This window comes from Austrofundulus limnaeus, unplaced genomic scaffold (assembly GCF_001266775.1).
Source record: "Austrofundulus limnaeus strain Quisiro unplaced genomic scaffold, Austrofundulus_limnaeus-1.0 Scaffold87, whole genome shotgun sequence".
In the NCBI taxonomy this organism is placed as follows: domain Eukaryota; kingdom Metazoa; phylum Chordata; class Actinopteri; order Cyprinodontiformes; family Rivulidae; genus Austrofundulus; species Austrofundulus limnaeus.
Window position 1 is genome coordinate 1077378 of NW_013952489.1, and position 19965 is coordinate 1097342.

A 19965-nucleotide genomic window follows, 5' to 3' on the forward strand; every position below is an offset into this window, starting at 1 on the left:
TTTGAATCCATTTTTTGAGCAATACCACCAAAAAAAACATGATTTTGAGCAAAAACACTTTAACTTTTTGACATTTTCCCTGCGAGCTAGCAAATCTTTTTTTTTTCCAGCTGGTAAATCCTAAAATCCAAAAACTTTTTGAGGTTTCCTCTTTAAAATGACATAAAAATTTCCCATTAAAATAAACCAAAAATAGTATCCAGACAAAATAACAATGGCTTATAACTGATTTGGAAGACAAATCAGTTATACCGCTCATGATATGAGGATGATTTCAGAATCAAAATGTTGCTCAAAAAGTAGGAGTCTGAAAATGTGCTAAAGTCAAATTTTGACCTAATTTGACTTAATCCATGGTTTGATGTGATGGCTCACATATAAGGGTTCTAGAAAATGAAACTTCCAAGGTTGGTAAAAAGATGAAATCTTCCGGGTCATACAGTGAAAAGCAGCTCCAAAAAGTTTTGTCAATTGGGAATTCTAAAGCTCAGTTGGGTGGTAGTATCTACAGAAATCATTGACTTTCTGGGTTTTTTTATTTTTATTTTTTGTGTGTTTGCTGTGTTTTTAGTTGCCAGGTTCAGTATTGAAAGTGTTGTTTTTAAGGTTCATATGTGAAGCAAGAGCCGAAAACATCTGAGCGAATTTTAACAAAACTGAAGGTTTTGTAGAAAATGTGTCTAAGAGGAATAGGAAAATGGTGTTTTTGTTATTGTTCCCTGCAAAAAAAAAAAAAAGACCATGGCAAATAGGAATAAGGCATGGCCAATGGTATTTAAATGTTTGAAATCTAGTTTGTAATAAGTATTTAAAACATAATTAATGCAACTCTTGTTACAAGTATTTTATTTGTTGTGTTTTGAGCACTAGCAGGGGTAGACATAGCAATTGTTTAGGTTGTCCGAGACAAACTATTTTCATTTCGGACAACCAGATCTTGTCTCCTGGTTGTCCAGTGGACAACCAAGAATAAAAGACCTTGATTAAAGTTCTCTGCCGCGGGTATTCGTCTTTTGAAAAAATGAATGGGAGAAAAAACTTGGTAAAGCTGAACAGAAAGGTTATGTACACAGTATACTCCTATTTAAGTGAAAATGTTTGACCTATGAGCAGAAAGAAGTATATGAATTTTGGGTAACCTCTAGATTTTATTAGCAACATTTTTGCTGCTTTACACCCTGAGCCTTAAATTCTCTATTTCAAAGAAGAGAATGAGGAAGTTTTATTCACGCAGATCCTGTCAACCTGGGTGATCGAGAACAATTATATATAATAAACTTTGTTTACAGAACAATATACTTGTTAAATTACATTTTTCTTGAGATTCTTTTGGACAACCAAAATGTTTTGCGGACACCCAGATTTTGTCAACAGGTTGTCCGCTGGACAACCTGAAAAATATCCTTATGTCTACCGCTGACTAGCACCTGGCAGTGCCTTTTTGTCCTAATGGTGCTTATGATATATTTTAAGGGCCCTACAAACTGATATTAGTTAAATAAATAGCTAGTTATTAGCCTCTGTAGAGAGCCTACAGCAGCCAGGTGTTTTATTTTCATCTAGTACCATGCTAACTCTTGGGGCTTGTTCCAAACATTTGTTTCAAAACATTGTTACCCTAAATAAAGAGTGTAGAGAGGCCATGACTGTGCTTACCATCAGATAAAATGTAGAACTGACCCTAATGAGCATAAACGTTCAGAGAGCTTAAGCTTAATGACTGCTTGAAACCAGATTTAGGAGAGGGGACTTGACTTACTGCTGGGCGGTACGAACAAAAATTTATATCACAGTACTTTTAAAATTTATCAGTATCACCTTTTGTGGGGTAATTTATTTTCATCAGCTCAGGCTGATGTTAAAATGTCTAAATGCTGTTTATTGATCAACAAACTGCAGTCAGCTGAAGTTACTCTCTTTCTACAACACAGAAACTAGTTCTTGACTTTTTTCTTTCACTGCTCCTCTCTGTGTCGCGTTTTCCCTCCGTCTTTTAAGCTTTAAAAACAATCAATTTTTTAAATCAATGTCATATTTGACAGGTAGCCAGTGGAAAGATACGAACATAAAAGCAATGCTGGCTACTTTCCTGGTACCAGTTGCAAAGTCTGAGTTTATCTGATCCAGCTGCAGATGGTACAACAGAGACTGACTGACTGCCAAAATAAAAACAGCTACAATAACCTGACCTGGAGCTGATCTGTGTGTTGAAACAACTGTCTTCAAGTCTGTATTACAGAAAAATGATTTAAGCTTGGAAATGTTTCTTAGTTAGAGAAAACAACTGGGTTAAACTGTTCATTACATTTTAACTGGCTGTCAACAATGACACCTTAACTCCTGACGTGAGCTTAAGATCAAATAATAATGTCTTCAGAGGGACGTGGCTCTACAAGTGATTGGAGGGCCAGCACTCATCATCTCAGGCTTGTTTAACTGAAGACAGAAAGAATCCATCTTTATTTTATTTTTAAGACAACTCCATGCTCTGAGTGCTTACTTATTGTTAGAGTTCACTTGGTTATTTTCAGTGGCTGCACCTCAGGATGATTTTCATCTAAAACACTGAAAGGTGAGGCACCCGTCGATACACAGTCCTTTAAGGAGTTCTATTTAATTTTATTGTTTTAGCAAAGAGAGAAGCTGCAACTCTTTCCACCGTGTGAACAGAGCATTGCTAACAAATGGACCGAACCATGGATATTTTCACAAGAATTGATTGCTTGTTTAGTATAACTAAATTTTAAAGAAACGGTCAGTCAAAATAATGCGTAGGAAAGAGTGGATACAAATAAAAACTGAATAAAGAGGCAATTGGTGTGTTTTCTTTTAAAAAAAAGTTACTATAATCATGTCTTTCAGTCTCCTGGAGATATTTGAGAATCAGCAACACAGTGTTTAGTGTTTTTTTCCCTCCTCTGCCGTCCTTGCACTCATCACTGCCCAGCTAACAGGCTCATCTGTCTCTTTGTGTCTCTTTTGAATTTGACTGTGAGAAACCTGCAGACAGCCTGTAGTGAAACACTCTTCACAAACACCCTGAGAGGCCCCCACAGTACAGCTGCTGCAGCCTCATCCCCGCCTCCTTTTCCCACCCCCCCGGTTGGCGGTGGCAGCGGACGGCGTCTGAGCGTCGAATCGGATGCTGGGGGGCGGGGGCTGAGCCAGCAGGCGTCACACGGTCACTGCTGCAGAGTGGGACAGTGTAGAGCTCTGTTATTTTAGGCAGCAGGATTACGTTGAGTCACAAGATGGATCTTCTAATCCTGTTGTGTGTGTGTGTGTGCATGTGTGTGCGCGTGCATGTGTGCGTGCACTAATCTGATCTCTAAGCGCAGTAGCAATAAGCCTGTGTTGTAGAGATGCACCTACAGATGATGGCCGCTCAGTGTCAGGCCAATCAGATTGAGCTGTATTTTGTTCCTTTTAATACTTCATGTTCCCAACAAATTCCTGAAAGGTTTGAATGTCTTTTTCTCATCTAAATTAAGTAAAAAAATGTCCTTTTTAAATTCCTATACCTGTTTCTAAAAGATTAAAAATCTAAACACACACACCTAAAGATTTCACAATTTCATTCGACCTCTTAGCACTCAGTGTTAAGGATGACGCTCACCTTCTACCTCTTCTGATTTTACCTCATTACCTGTAAAACTGACAAAAGTTACCCAACCCATTTTTGTTAATAGTTATCAAGTAATGAATTAATCTAAAGTTGATTGATCTTATCCATCGACTGACGATTAATTGATGTGTCCGTTTTCTTAAAAACCTAAGTTTTCTCTTGTTTCAAGAGGGTCCTTCCATAACTTAAAAGGCTATTTTTTTTATAATATGCTGAATTTTAAAAAAGAAGCGCGTTGTTGGATTTTAACTATTTATTGTGCCAGCTGTATTAAATATGGACTGAATAAACAAAATTGTTTATTTCTCACACATTGCAATTTCTCCCCGAGGTTCAATAAAGCAGTGGTTCCCAAACTTTTTATCTTCTGACCCAAAAAATATCCATGGCAAAAACTTGTGACCCCAAATATTACTGGTCTGAGTACATGAACTTTGTTAATAACCCTAAAAACACAGGCTTTTTGACAATCTAAACAGCTTGTACACAAATCTAAATACTTATTTATACTTATTTTGTGTTTTTGTAATAGTTATAGGGAAAATATTACATCAGCAATTATTTTATTACCCTTTAAATTGATTTCTGGAGATTATCCAAGGTGCTTCATGACCCATTAAAAGCCCAACTTTGGGAACCTAAGTTCAGTGGTTCCCAAACTTTTCAGCTTTTGACCCACAAAATAACAGTAGCAGAGACCTGTGCCCCCTACTATTTTTGGATGATAAACATTTGTATCAGGTCAACTAAACAATAGTAATAGTAACAATATTTTTATACTACATTTATCCATTTTAAATACATTAACCTCACTCCTTTGTAACAACTAAGGCAAAAATGTAATTAATTCCAAAAATCTTTTCAGGACCTCACCTTGATTTTTCGGGACCCCACTTTGGGTCCCGACCCCAACTTTGGGAAACACTGCAATAAAGTATTCTGATTCTGATTGTTCAACTTGGACATATTTATAAAATATAACAAAACTCTACGTATTAGGTTGCTAAATTGAAGAAAAAAAAAAAGAAAATTATAACATGTGAAACACTATAATTTATTTACATTTAGAATTTATGATTTATTTTTTCCTCTGATTCTTAACTTTTTGCTGCAGATTGCTCTGACTGTCTCTGTAACAGTAAGATTAGTTGAACTCTAAGTGGATCTAACTGGACTCCAGGTGTTCTCTGTGGCTGGAACCTGCTTACCTCTGAGGCAACAGAAACATCCTACTCTGTTCTCCAGAGCTCAGGACTGATGCTTGGTTCTGTTGGACCAGTCAGCCTGGTTCTGGAGCAGGTGGGCGGGCGACCTCGTTACCCCCTCTGCACACTAAGACCTCCGAGTGCAGCTCCATGTACAAAGATCATTGTTTTGACTAAAACTGACTAAAAAAGAGTAAACATACCCAATTATAAAATCCAAACACGCTAAACATTACAAATTTAATGACTTCCTCCTGCTCTAGCTGTCTCTTCAGCGCCACTGAACTTCGTTCAGCTTTTGCATCTTTTTATTTTCTTCGTTCTGTAGATTTTTTTGCTGCTTGTCAAATAACTTTGGACCTCAGTCAGAAAAAAGATCAGGGGGGTTTTATTTATTTTTCTCGAGAGGAGAAGGAAACTGACTAGGGTTGGGCATAATCGTATCGTGTGCAGTTAATCGTCAGAAAAACATTAATCAATTATATTTTGGCACTTGATGATTAATACGATTAATGCCACCAGGCAGAGTCCGCTCGGTGCTCCTCTCTGCTTCAAATATGATGAACACTAAAAAAAAGTTCTGTAATTTATTTATCTATCAACATAATTTTAAATTTGATTTGTAGCCTGAAGTCTGTAATTTTGACACAATTTGGAACAGATTTTTATGAAGAGCAAATCTTTCCCACTAAATTGGTCATGTGACTAGGATGTAAGGGTGTCCAGGGACTCCAGGGGATTACCGTATTTTTCGAACTGTAAGCCACACCCGCCATGTTTTTAAAAAACCCCGCGAACATTAGCATATAAGCCGCACCCCCAACATTAAAAAGAAAAAAACCCAGTACACCCAAAATTGTCATCAAAAAAGTGAATTCAACATCAAAACATAAAAAGCAAACCTTTAGGAATTAAAGTTCGGAGGAATACGGTTCATAAAACTGACCTTATTTTGGTAGTTTTCTTTAACAGTTTCTGATCCAACAAAACGTCTCATTCATCTTCCTCCGGCGCACTGAAACCATGGAAGTCCTCCTCTTCAGTGTCGGAGTTAAACAAGCTCAGAAAAGCTGCGTCACACAGCGGTATCTGTTGTCCTCCCGGGGTAATGCTGGCTCTGAAGCTGTGGTGCCCTCTTCATGTAGCAGTCCAGCCTTTCAGAACCCTTTGGTGATGGTGGACTCATTCACTCTGCTCCACGCTGTTAGGATCCACTGGCAGACATCAGGAAATGACGCTCTTCGCATTCGGCCAGTTTTTGTGAATGATTTATCCCCGTCAGTCATCCAAGCCTCCCATTCACCCCTGAGTGCTGCTTTAAATGCACGATTCACACTGATGTCCAGGGGTTGCAAAAACTTTGTTGTACCTCCAGGAATAACAGCAGGAACTGAGTTTGTTTTCTTGATGGCTGCTTTCACCGAATCCGTGATGTGGGCCTGCATATTGTCCAATATCGCGTCTGTCGAAGATCCGTCATGTCGTGTCTGCTATTAGCTAAAACAAAATGGCGCTACACCTCCGGCTAAGAGCCCCCACCTGGGGCTAAAGAGCACCCACGTCCAGCTAAAGAGCCCTCTGGTGGCTAAAGAAAAAATCCACATATTAGCTGCACCAGACTATAAGCCGCATGGTTCAAAGTTCAGAAAATAAGTCACGGCATATAGTCCAAAAATATGGTAATCGTCAAATTAATAGTTATCGGCTAAATACCCCAATTAATCGTGATTAATTTTTTTGCCAATATTGCCCAGCCCTAAAACTGACAGTGGATTGCGGTGTTTTCATCCATGAGATTATCTGCTGTTTCCCGCTTGCGATGCGCATTAAGTTTGAACAGTCATTTTTTTAAAAAGGTGGTGTAAACTGTTTATCATAACTCTGGTCTTACTGGGCTTTTCAGCACAGTTTAAAAACTGGTTTGAAGTTTTTCATTTTCACTCATATTGAAACAGAGTTATAGAGAGGACGTATCTTTCTGGTCTGTATCAGTTAATCAAATGGAATGAATTTTAATCTAATAAATTCTTATTCAACAATTAATCCTAAGTTAATTAATTGTTTTCATCCCTATTTGCTAATGCTAATTAGCTGTGGCAACCATCTTGAATTGGCATGACTCCAAAACCTAATCAGTTGTAGACAGATGTACATGCAGTGATTATCTTCTTCTTCATCATTAAAATTTGCCCACTGTGTCATGAGATGCTTCACTAAGTAAGAAACAAACACAAGTAAGTACATCATCACCCACCAGGCAGTAAAGAGGAGATCATGCAGGTTGGTATCCCCTGCATCTTTCTTTTTTCCTGTCTGTGTACACTGCGTGCAGTTTACTTGTTTAACAAGAAAATAAAGCCAGACCAGAGGAGAAAAATTGGTCATTACTTTTTAGGAAACCTTTGTATTTGTAAGGTATAAATCTGCCTGAACTCAGCAGAAGTCTAGAAATGTGACACTGTATACCAACTTCAGTACAGTTTTGTGTAGAATAACCAAAATTCCAAAATGTTCTATTTCTCTTGTCCCTGCAGCCACCTCCAACCCGTTTCCCCCGAAGCCCCAGCTCTTCAGCACTCTCCTCTACTCCCTGGTTCCCATCATCGGCCTGGCTGCCGTCGTCCTCTTGTCCTTCTGGATGTGGAGGCACCACAAACTGGCCTACCCCGCCGCCCTCGTGCCCACACATGTAAGTCAAAACTACCCTTTTTTTTCTATGTCTTTTTTTTCTGTTGGCTGATTTCAGAAGTGGCTTTCTGTCAATCACTCAGGACAGAGGTGTTGTGTTTCTGCAGAGCTGCTGTTGAGGCGCTTCAAGTTTCTCTTTCTGTCCATTCAGCTGCGATGACCGTTGGGTCCTGCTTTTTATCGGTTAATTGCAAACAAAGGGGAAATGTAAAACGCCTCAGTTCCCGCGTGTCAGATGCTTTTTTTTTCTATTTTTTTTTTCCTGGAAACTTGTCCCATAGGCACCGACGTGAAGCCTCAGAGACAAACAGGAATACCAACGGCAGAACGGCATTAAAATCCAGCCTGACTCTGATAAAGCTGAGATGTTTTGTGAAGCTAATCTCAGAACCACATATTTTACTTACAATGGAACACAATAAACATATTAAATGTTTAAACTAAGAAATTGTACAATATTAAGGAACAAATTAGGTAATTCTGAATTTGATTATAGCGACAGGAAAAAAGTTGGGACAGGGGCAACAAAGGTAAAGTCAGTTGTAGGAACAGGAAGCATCTGGAGGAGCATTTTCAACTAATTAGCTTAACTGGCAAAAGGTCAGTAAGAGGACAGAAGAAAAGAAGAGCATCTTAGAGAGGGTGAATCTTTCAGAAATAAAGAAGGGCAGAAGTTCACCAGTCTGTGAAAAACGTTAAAAATATTGGAACAATTGGGAAACAAAATTCCTACAGATCTAAATATCATGAAAAGATTTCAGAGCAGTGTCTGAGCTCAGACCAACAGGCTGGAAGTCAGGATTGGATGTGATCTTTGGGCCCTCAGGGGCCACTGCATTCAAAACATTATTACTGCATGGGCGTTCACACTTCTACAATTCATTGTCTGTAAATATAGTTCACTGTGCTTACTGAAAAGGCTGGTTAAAGCTCTATCATGCAAAAAAACTACACATTTGTTAACACTATCCAGAAATGCTGCTGTCTTCTCCGGACCAAAGCTTGTTTAAATAGACTGAGACACAGTGGAAAAGTCTGAACTGTCCAACCTATTATCAGCACACCGGTCAAAAGCCTTCACTATGTTCATTGTTTATTATTACATCACTGTGTGCATGTGAATAAAATATGACTTTATTTGATTTTCAAATAATGACATTATGTTTTTATCTGTGTCAGAAATAGAGTTGTACTAAAAGTATGAAAAAAAGTTACAACTGCTCATTTTGTTTTATTTTCAACTAAAAACAGGAAAGAGACAGAGTTTGTGGAAAGCCACTGTGCAGACAATTAGGTTTGAGCATCTCCTTTCTGATCTGCCTTTTGTTGTGTCAGGTAGCCTTTTCATTTGAAATACTCAAACATTCCTGAACACACACTGGGCTTTTGTTCAAACAAAAGTGTAGGTATAAACTATTTTTCACCCGCATCTCACGCCAAACCTGTTTCATTCCTCTTCACTTAGATGCAGTTTTTATATTTATTTGTTTATTTTCTGTATGATTACACTTTTGATCAGTTTCACGTTTTTAAGCAAATTATGCAGCTTTTAAAAAGCTTTAAATTGTCCCGCATTCAATACAGGAAATGAATCCGTTCTCCCACCCAAAACGTTCTCCATGAATTTAGGTCCTGTGATCTGAAAGCCAGTTTTTTACTCGACTGCAGCAGAGCCGTGCTCTCATCTGCTTCAGCAGGAGGAGAGGAGAGGAGCCACGCAGAGCTTTCCACCGTATGGAAGAGGAGTCAGGGGCCTCTGCATTATTGATGAGGCTTTATATAGGCAAACAAAACTAAACACAGAGAAGCTCGCAGCGCTGCCTCCGAGGATGGAGGTGGTGGGTGGGAGAGTGGGGGAGGGAGCCGAGAGAGACGTGCAATTCTCTCGACTTACTTATTGTATTTGCACAGAGCAGGGGAGAGATAAAAAAGACAGTTACACAACGCCGTCTGGAAACAAAAGCTGATGCGGTTGGAAAAACAGCTATGCTAAGAGGCTTAAGGGAGAATTTTACCTGGATAGACGAGTGAGACAATAAACACAGTGAAACACGATATAAAGTGAAGGCCCAGCTTTCTTTGAAGGAATGCTTATTGCCCACCACCTTTCATTTCAAAGCCTTAAAATGAGATGATTTCATGACAGGAGGGGGCAGGGTTATCGTTGCTTTTGTTCAATCTTGAAAATAGCATTATACAATAATACATGCAGGACTGTAGAATCTGATATATTAGTGCTCAGTGTATATAGGGATGACTCTCAGCTACTACCACACCAGGTTTTAGCTGAAAGTCTGTAAAACTAACTTGTAGTAGGTTAGCTTTGACTACATTCACACTGCAGGTGCTGATGCTTATTTTATTTTATTTTTGCTTAAATCCAGTTTATTTGCATGGACATTAACTTAATGTTTTAAATGCATTTTTTTCATACTCCAGTGTCAGCTTTTCACAGCATTGCTGCAGCTTGAATGCACAGAGGAAGACATGACATCACATTCAGCACACTGAGTTTATAGGAGTAAATATGCATATGTTAGCATGTTGGAACAAGAACAACTGGCGGGGGACTATTAAAATGAGGTTAATAAAATGATAAGCTAGGTCAGTGTATCTTTTGGTCATTGGATTTTCATTTTCGAAACGGGTATTAAAAAGCAAGAAACGAGTGGGTATTTGATTTTTGTTTTAAAATCCTGAAATTAAAATTAAAATACAAAGTCATTCTTAGTGTCAAAAAGGGATAAACGGAATTTTAAAACTGAGTTGAGTTTCATTTTCTGTTTCAGATAGCAAAAAAGAAAATTACTTTAAGACAGAAACGAAGAAAAGGCTCATTTATTTGTTTTCTACGACTATCTATTACCCCACCAGAGGGGGCGCTCACCTGGCAGCTCTGCAAAATGAAACACAAATTTCTGTAAATAAAAGGTGGAAATACAGAGAAATATGTCCATAAATGAGTTGTATGATGACTGTCGCTCTGTGACCAAAGACTTTGCAGAGCTAATTCAAAAGGCTTTAGACCAAATAAGTATTTTTTACTGAATACATGTCGGCTACTGCCTCCACTTCATTTCCATTTCTCTCAATAAAATGCAAATATGGTAACTTTTATTCTATTAGTGTGTTGTACGATTGTTATGTGAGCAGAAAGTTTTTTTCTCTCCTGAGTTTTGATAAAATCTGTGCTTTTTTCTGTCAGTTTGCATCCTTGGAGTTTTCCTTTCAGTGAGGGGTGGGCGGTACTACGACTTGGATATTGATCTGATATCAAATAAATACTTGGCAAATATATTTGATGCCAAAGTCAACATCAATGCTTTTTACTTGTAATGGGATGTTCATTGAATAACTTTGATATTGCAGACACCCCTTCTGGTGGTGAACCAGTTTATAGGGACACAGTAAGTTGGCACGACCTGTCATGGATTATGAACAAACAAACCTTTTTTTCGTTTTTGTTTTAAAGTAATTTTCTTTTTTGCTATCTGAAACAGAAAATGAAACTTAAATCATTTTTCAAATTTCGTTTATCTCTTTTTGACACTAAGAATGAGAAACGCTTTGTATTTTAATTTCTATATTTTAAAACAAAAAACAAATATCCAGTCGTTTCTTGTTTTTCAATACCCATTTTGAAAATGAAAATCCAATGACCAAAAGATATTCTGACTGAGGTTGGTCATTTTTGTTGACCTTGTTTATTGTCTTTGTGTGTCCCTCTCTTCTACTCTTTAGTGTAGGGAGGAACAGACTCTCGCGTCAGGAAGTCTCTAGTATGCTACCTCTGTAGCATGAGAGCCATGCGAACAGGCATGTATCCAGAGGAGCTTCTTTGGTTTTTCTTTCAGCTGGCAACTTCACAGATCATCATGCTAAACAATGTGTTCGCTGAGACGTGTTTTTTTTATTATTTTATTTTGTTTACACTATAAACTTTACTCCAGGTTCGTCCATAACTATGGAAAAATTGTTAATTTCTTTAAATTACATAAGCGGCATGAGGTGTGGCAGGAGGGCAGGGGAAGACTCATAAAGAATAAATTGTGCCAGTTTTGATAGAGGTGAGAAACGATTTTACAGCTTCAACAGCTGTTGTTGTGTGTTGTTTTCCAAATCTCCAGGTTGGTTTGTGAAATTTTATGTATGTAAATTTCCTAAACTTCTGTAAGCTTCTGTCAGCTTCGTAGGCGTGTGTGTGTGCGTGCGTGTGTGTGTGTGTGTGTGTGTGTGTGTGTGTGTGTGTAGGGTATCAGTGTTTTCGTTTAAAATGGTCTCCAAATGATAGTTTATAGCATTAATTTCTGAGACAATAAATCGTCCAGAAAAACTTGTTATCCTCACGGCCTTATTTAGACATGACCGTTCTTTTTTTCTTTCTTTTTTTTTTCCTTTTTTTTTGTCAAAAAAAAAGACATGACCATTCAAACAGCGGTTACTTTGAAAGCATCAGATATGTATTCAGTTTAGTACCAAATACTGAAAAGACCTAGGTTAGATTTGAAAAAGTCTGATTTGTCATATTTAAATTGTCATGAAAAAATTTGAGATAATTTACACAGAAGCCAAAAATCAGATTTTGGTTGTATTTGCCTGTAGTATGAACGTAGCCTAGTTGCAACAGCCATCGTGAGTAGGGTTGTAGATGGTCATCCAGTGATTGCATTCTTAGTTTCTTACAAATCTGTCTATTGGTTCATGAGATATTTTGCTAACAAACAGGGTTAATTCTAAAAGATAATGTCAAGGTTTTAGGCAAAAATTATCACGCAGTGTTGGAGACCACTGCCAGCTACTATTATGCCAAATTTTAGGTCAAAATCCATAAAATTGCTGAGTTCCAGCAATTTGTGTTTTTCACACAATTTCTAATGTTGGATGCAGCGGCCATCCTTATTTGCGCTCACTTGAAAAAGTAGTCCCTTGTAAAATACAGTGACTTTAAAATGAAAGTTATTATACAGTGACAAAAACATTATTGCCTTTTTGCATTGAGGGCGGGCGATATTAAAAAGAAGAGTGGGTCATGTATCAAACACGGATGAGTGAAATCAATTGAAATTGTAATAGATGGATAATCCGAAGCGTGGAGCGGATGAAGTCATCCTGTCATCGTGTTTTATTGCATGAATCAGTGGGAAGCAAAGAAAGGAGGTCACTTGGATGTATTTAAATGTCACCTCATATGCATTTTTCTATTTATCAGACCTGTTTTTGCCATTTAAAAGTCAGACTGTCTTTAAAAGGATGGAGATTAATGCAGCTGTAGGAGAGATGTAGCTTTCTTAAAAAAAAAAAAACAATAACAAATAACCTGTTAAATTACAGGGCTCACATTTGAGACATAAAAAGGCCAAATTTGGAAGGAAATCCAAACAAGAACATTGATATTTCGAGAAAAGAAGAATAAGTTCCCCAGATGAAATTTGAATAATTTATCTCTGAATTCTAATGTCCCTTAATGTATCATCTTGCAGCAAGTCAGTAAAATGTCAAAAAGAAGGGGGATATATTTATTGGAAGCTGGTTTGTGCTTCGTCATGACTCTTTGTGCTCGATAATGCAGCGAGCTCCACTCGGGTCATGTATATTTAATGTGACAGCAACAAATTGACCCCACATGTTGGATGTAGAGCATCCGCTGCAGACGGGAAGCCTCTGCTGTTGTTAATCATCCGAGCGATAATGTTTTCCCTGCTCTCTAATGATGTTTTTGTGCAGGTGGGATGATGGTAAACTGTTTGCATCAAACAGCACACGTTTAATCAGAACCTGGAAATAAAACGGATTGTGACGTAAATGAGCAGCTGGAGTTGAAGCAGAGACGTTTATGATGTTTCTGTTTTGTGGGTTTGTGTGTGAATGGTCTGAACAAGACGAATGTGCCAAGTCCTTGTGCTGCTTTTTGTAGCCCTGCTTTGTCTTTGTCTAGTCATTTTGAGTGCTTTATGTTGATTTTTGAAATAAATTTACTGTTATTTTGTCCTATTTTATTATTTTATCATTTCATTGTTGTCATTTTTTCTCACTTTGAGCATTTTGTGTTTGACAAATTTCATTTTGCTCCTCTTCGTAGTCATTTTTGTTTGATTGCTTTTTATTCCCTTTTACTGGGTGTCCGTGAGTCCTTAAAAAGTCTTAAATTCACGTACCTAAAAATAAGACCTTAAGAAGTCTTACATTTGTTTAAAGATTTGCAAATACATAGAAAACATACTGTTTTTTAAATTATAATTTTTGGAGGGAAAATGGCAATACTGGCTTACATTATCACGAAATATCTTATTGTGACCGCTGTGTCATGTGTCATATCACCAATGTCTTGCCAATATGCAGCCCTATTAAGTAAGACCCTTATGTAAAGTTTGGGCACTGTTTTGCTCAGTATGAACATTCAGTAATTTGGGCCGTAGATCCTGTGTTGAAGGACTTCTCTTATTGTTTTTTCACACATCTAAACTGTGCCACATCAGTCTGCTGTACTATAACATTAGTTTTCTTTGCAAGTTAGTGACAGTTGGAGCCTTTGCGACACAAACGTAATTGTTCCTTCTTAATAACCAAGAGCGCCTTTATTACTTTCTTTTAATTTCACAACGTGTGTCTCCAGAGGAACAAAAACAGAAAGCAAACCAGCAGAGTGAGAGGTGCTGCTGCTATATTTTCTCATATATCTGTCAGATTTGCATTAGGCCAAGCTGGAGATGGCCGTAATAAAGATGAAGGCTGATTTATCATTTTTATGGAAAAGAAAAATGAGAATGTTGGCTGCTTTTAATTTATAGACTCCGCAGCCCTGAAGAAGATCAAATCCAGCGTGAAATGCAGAGAATGAAACGCTGTGGGCGTCCACTCTGCTGTCGTCATGATGGCGCTCCATTATCAGCTGAATATTTGCCACCAAGACTCCATTATTGACACCACCTTGCCAAGTGGAGGCAAACTGGAACTGATTGTGTCTGAGTACACAAACCCACAGCTTTCACACGGAGACGCCTGCTGCTGCAGCACCCAAACACAAAGCTAACCCTTTCTTTTTTGTAGCTAAGTGGGACAGTTTTTCTATCTTACCAGTCACTTTTGACCAGAATCATGTCATAGATCAGAAGGATTTTAAAACGGTTCAAAAGTAGAAGGGTGCCTTGAAACAGACCACAGTGTTTCCCCTGCCATTATACAGGCGGGCCGCCCCCCCCCCGCCAACGAGACGGCCCGCCCCTCTAAGAATTTCACGGCATGTAGTCATTTTTATTTAAAAAAGCCCAGATCAAGTCCAGAGCTATTTTTTTGCATCCCTCCATATCCACCTCTCGCCAAACGTGGGGGAAAAAAGACGGCGCTGAGCGAGGCTGAGCGCTGTGTGTGGTCCTCACAAAGATAGGAAGGTGTGTGTGTGCGCATGCGATGAAAACTCTGCTTTTAATCACATAGCACTGATGCGACAGCTTTGCAAGCTACTTTTTCTTTCTTTAAAATAAAATGTGACAGGTGAAGCCACAGCATGGTTACCTTATCAATAATTTAGAATCACCAACACAGACCCCGCGTGCGACCAGGTTCCCGCGAGTCCGTTCATGTTCTATAAATAGCGCTGATCAGCAGCGCAGCTGTAATGTCCCTCAACTTTGAAAAAAGTAACCAGAGTACTTTGTAAAATCAAATCCAGACAGAATCAGGTGCTGTACAGGTCCTGCTGGACTCAAACATCGAGCTCCTCTCCTCTGTTACACACACACACCTCAGGTCAGACAGACAGTCCCGTTCAGGAGCATTAATTTCCTAGGGGAAACACTGGGCCATGTTTCTTGGCATCTTGCAGGCCAAAGTTTTAAACAAAGATCTTGTGCAATCTGTGAGTGCTCAGAGTATGTGTTGTGGATGACTCAGTTACTACCACACTAAACCGTAACTCAAAGTCTGTAAAGTCAACTGAATTATAGCTGTTCTTGAGTTTTCTAATGTCCCTTAGCTATAGCAGCCATCGAATCAGTTCAACTCCAAAAGTTAAGCAAGACGAACAAACAAGCATTCACAGACACAGGCAATTACCAAACTATAACAAGTTAGCTTTACTTTTGTTTTCATGTATTAATTCCCCTCCCAACCTAGAAATCTCTTTGTGGAATGTGGTGTTTCCTGTTCATAAACAGTAAAGATGGTCTTTACTGTAGTTCAGTAGTTGAGGGATTTTTACCAACCTAATCTGTTTGGGGGTAAATGGATCCATTACTGATGAGGTCAGCATTACAGTGCCGTTATAAATTTATGTCTTTAAATTGGTTTGTATCCAGTTTTTGTCATATATTGTTTCATGAAATCTGATTTAATTTATTTTATTTTCCATGTCACAGTTTTTCTCATTTCCTCTCTTTGCGTCTTTGCTGCTCTTCTGTCCATTTCACGTGTCTCATTTTGTAGTTTTTGTGACGTCCTGCGAGTGTTTTTGCCCATTTTGGCCAAATTACACTTTGTTTATGTTAATTTTGATTAGTTTATACAGTATTTGTTCGTTTTGGTCACTTTAAATAACTTTCTGGTCATTGTTCTTTTAATTTTTGATTTGTAGGGTTACATTTGCATCTCTGGATGTTCTGAATGATATCGTTTTAGTTTTGGATTTATCCTTTTTTTTCCAGTTGCATTTTTGTTAATTATCCTGTCCTAAAGATGTTTTGTTTAGGACAGGACCTAAACATGTTTGGGCGTCCACTCTGCTGTCGTGACGATGGCGCTCCATTATCAGCTGAATGTTGTAGTTTTTGTAAAGACTTTGGTCATTCTTGCATCTTTTTGTGGTCTTCTGGATTTATGTTTTATGGTTTTGAGACATGCTTTGATAGTTTTGTTACACAGCTGATTTTTTATTTTATTTATTTATTTATTTTTTTGTGATACACTTATTTCATGGAGACTTTTATTGTCTGGAGTTGATTTTAATTGCTAAGAGAAACTTGATTTATTTATAGATTTTTTTTTTACCATACCAGCTTAGTTTTATTCAAATTTACTTCAAAACCTGTTTCATAGCCTGGAGTCATTTTCTACAACATTTTTATGGAAGTTTTATGTTCATTTTAATCATAATGCCGTTTATGGTTCTTATTAATATTTGATTAGCTTTTTTGTTGTCCGTTGTAGTAAAGTTAAATTACTTCTTGTTTATAGCTTTAATTTTTTGGTTCTTGGAGTGACATTTGCTTCACATTATGGTTCTGTTTAAGGATGATTTGGTTGTTTTGAGTCATGTTTTGTTCACTTTTCTGTCTATACCATATATTTATCTCAAATTTTAAATACTGTTTTAGACATGCTTATTTTATTTCGTGATTTTTTTTCCATTTACTCTGCTTTTTGGGACCTTCTTTGAGTGCTTTATTTTTATTGGCTTTTATTTAGTAAAAGTGCACTTTCTTTTGGGGATTTTTTTCTCAAATTTGATTTCCTAATTTAAGAAACCTATATTTAAGTATTTATTAATTTACTCTGCAATATCAGCTCCATTTTATTCAAATGTGTTTATTTTAGAACATATTTCATAGGTTGAGTTATTCACTTTGAAACCAAATATGTGCATGTATTTGTTAAAAACAGTATTCAGTTTCTAGAAGGGTTTTTGTTTGAACAAATATGGTAATTTTGTTGTTTGTGACTCTGGTTTTTGTCATTTTTTTTCCTCTTCCATTCAGCCTTCTTTATCTTTGCTCAAATTGTTTAAAACATAATTCATGTTCCTTATTTGTACGATCTTGTCTTTGTGAACCCTTTTACCCCAATGGACTCATCTTGGCTGACCTTTAACCTCTGCTTTATCACCTAACTGACAGAAAATGGCAATAATTTCTCTCTTTTGCCTCCTGTGCTCCTTTTCAACAAGCACGCCTTTCATATTATGGTGGAGGTAAGAGCAGTTTAACTGAATTTAAACCCAGTTTCCCCTCCTCTTTTTGGGTTCAGAGTTTAATTCTCCACCTCAGTCCTACACTACCGTTCTGTTTGCTTCTCAGCAGTGTCACAGCTTATTTTCATTTCTGCCTGTTCTTTATTTATGTATTTATTTGCATGGGTGGATGTTATTTTTAATGTTCTCTACTTACAATGTTTTGTGCATGGTGGAAAACAATGGACATGGCTTTGAATGCAGCCCGTTTTTTATTTATTTTTTATTTTTTTCCCCCAAGTCTGAATGTCCACCTGTGATGTTTATGTAACCCGCTGTTGGTGGCGTGACCCACTTCGGAGATCTGCAGGGCCTGTAGCTTCCTGCGTGGAGAGATAGCCGAGGTGTCTGAAACTGAAACCACAGCTTGCTTTTCCATCTCTCAGGCAGACCGAGGAGGAGGAGGAGGAGGAGGAGGAGGAGGGCAGATACATTTTGCATGAGTGGAAGCGCTGCTACTTATCTGGAACAGTTTTCGGAGACGAATTGCTAAAAAACAAGAGGAACAAAAATCTTTTTGAGTTTCAGCTTAAATTCGATCAAATTAGAGCAGCTCCAGGTTTTGGTCTTTTGGAGCTCTCACAATAAAATAAAATAAAAACTCCAAGAAGTATAAACTGTCCGTTCAGGTGGAGATCTTTTCTTTATAAATGGCCTTTAGCTTTTTATTCTTTCCAGCAATAAACTTAAGATGCTCACTCTGCGTTAAAAAATCTGATTTTTGTTACTAATCTGCATTAAAAGCCAGAATAGCAAAGTAAAGCAGGCCTGGAGGACTGACGTGGTAGACGAAGGTGTAACGTGACTAGGCCATAGGAGATGGTTGAGGAGATCGGTGTGAAGCAGCAGTTTCTGTTTTCCTGTTTCCTGTGGTCTGCTGACTAAGTGTAATGCGCGGCCTTTGGAGGCCTCAGCACCCCAGCGAACCGACGACAGATCCGGTGACTCCTGTGGGAGGCCTGGCATGACCGAGCCGGGCCGCCTCGAAGACCAGAAGATGGACAAGAGTTTCCAGAAAGAAAAAATCCAAGATAAAACTGGTCAGCAGCAGTAAACGCGAGAAATGGCTCAAAGTCACTCATCCTCTCTGTGACGCTGCAGGAATTCATCTGTACTTTCACATCTCTTATGGTGATGCTTATTGAAATGATTAAACTTTGTTTTGAGCAGTTGCATTCTTCTAAGTTGTTGAGTAACCCTAGAAATTCTTCACTAACACTCGAATTCTACAAACTAAAATCAGAATGAGAAAATGTTGGCTTATGAAGAAAAATAAAGAGACGGGAACGTGAGTAGGGTGTTCCACAGCACCAGTTTCACTGACTGGATTGCAACATTCTGGTTATTCTTCTTTTGCACGTTATCTTTATATCCAAGCCCTCTGCTCTGTTTCCTCCAGAGACTCCAATCAAGTCATTCCAGCCTATTTAATTAACATAAATACTAATTTCCTTATGGCCTTCTATGGATTTTCTTATTGTCCTTACCTGTGTGATTCAGCGTTCAGACCTCAGTGAAGGAATGGATATCTCCCACCAGGGTGTTTGGCTAAAGGCTGCTTTATACTTCAACAAGACATGAGACAACAGATCTGGGATGACGTCATTTCGGACATATTTGTCTCACCGAGTGTTTATAGTTAGGCTGAAGACACAGGTTATAAATCATCATAATTCCTCCCACAGGACCCCCTAATGTAGAACACATTGTGCATAACTATGCATATAAACAACAAGAGTGATAGCAGCATAGTTTTATTTTTTCATGATGTACAGTATCAGATGTTGAAAGAGAGGCTTGTTTTGTTGGATCATGATGATCAGAGGAGGAAGATATCATTTTTTTCCTAACCTGAGAGATAAAAAGATGTGGACGTTGATGGCACATTCGCATGCTCAATGGGAGCAGACAAGCTGCTCTTCGAAGCTGTCCATCTTGCTGTTAGAACAAATGGGAGTAGGCCATTTTCAGCTAAATGACATGCAGAAGCATGTGCTGCTTCACATAAAACATATTCAGAAAGTTCTGTCTAACCACGCTACGCAAGCTGCAAAGGTTTGCAAGGCGCAGTTCTGACCGGGGTTTATGTGCAAGATGGAGTGTCATTGGGAGGTAACAGACAGAATCTACGCAATTTTTGTCACGTAAGATTGTAAGCGATGAGTTTATTGAAGTATAAAGTTGTAGTTGTTTTGGTCACACCTTGACAATAACAGTACACACTAACTCAAGAGATACTGTAAGATGTCCCACTCAGAATTTGTTACTACAACACTAAATGTTATTGTAGTGTCTGTAAAATTGACTGAGCTGTAGCCTTTTTTGTATTGATATAATTTAATTAGTTGTGGAGGCCATCTTGTTAAATCATGTCGACTCCCAAAGTTAATCAGTCGTAGATCCATTTATTCGGTTTTTAAGCTACATTATAATTTGTCCAGTGGTTTGTAAGATTTGTTTTGTATCAGATGCGGAAAGTCATTATCATCCACCTTTGCTTTTCAACA

The 19965-nt window shown here is 38.1% G+C and overlaps 1 protein-coding gene across 3 annotated transcripts in view; it reads left to right on the plus strand.

The window, feature by feature from the left end:
• LOC106520073 (activin receptor type-2A) overlaps positions 1 to 18630 on the plus strand; it is a 73139-nt gene extending 54509 nt beyond the window's left edge. The window contains exons 4-5 of one of the 3 annotated variants that reach the window (XM_014011996.1): positions 7365 to 7519; positions 17396 to 18630. In XM_014011996.1, the coding sequence (XP_013867450.1) occupies positions 7365 to 7519; positions 17396 to 17434 (194 nt within the window). In that variant the 3' untranslated portion in view covers positions 17435 to 18630. Of the gene's footprint in view, positions 1 to 7364; positions 7520 to 7601; positions 9326 to 17395 lie in introns of those variants that run through there. The other 2 variants (XM_014011997.1, XM_014011998.1) reach the window with 2 other exon arrangements.
• Positions 18631 to 19965: the final 1335 nt, after the last annotated feature.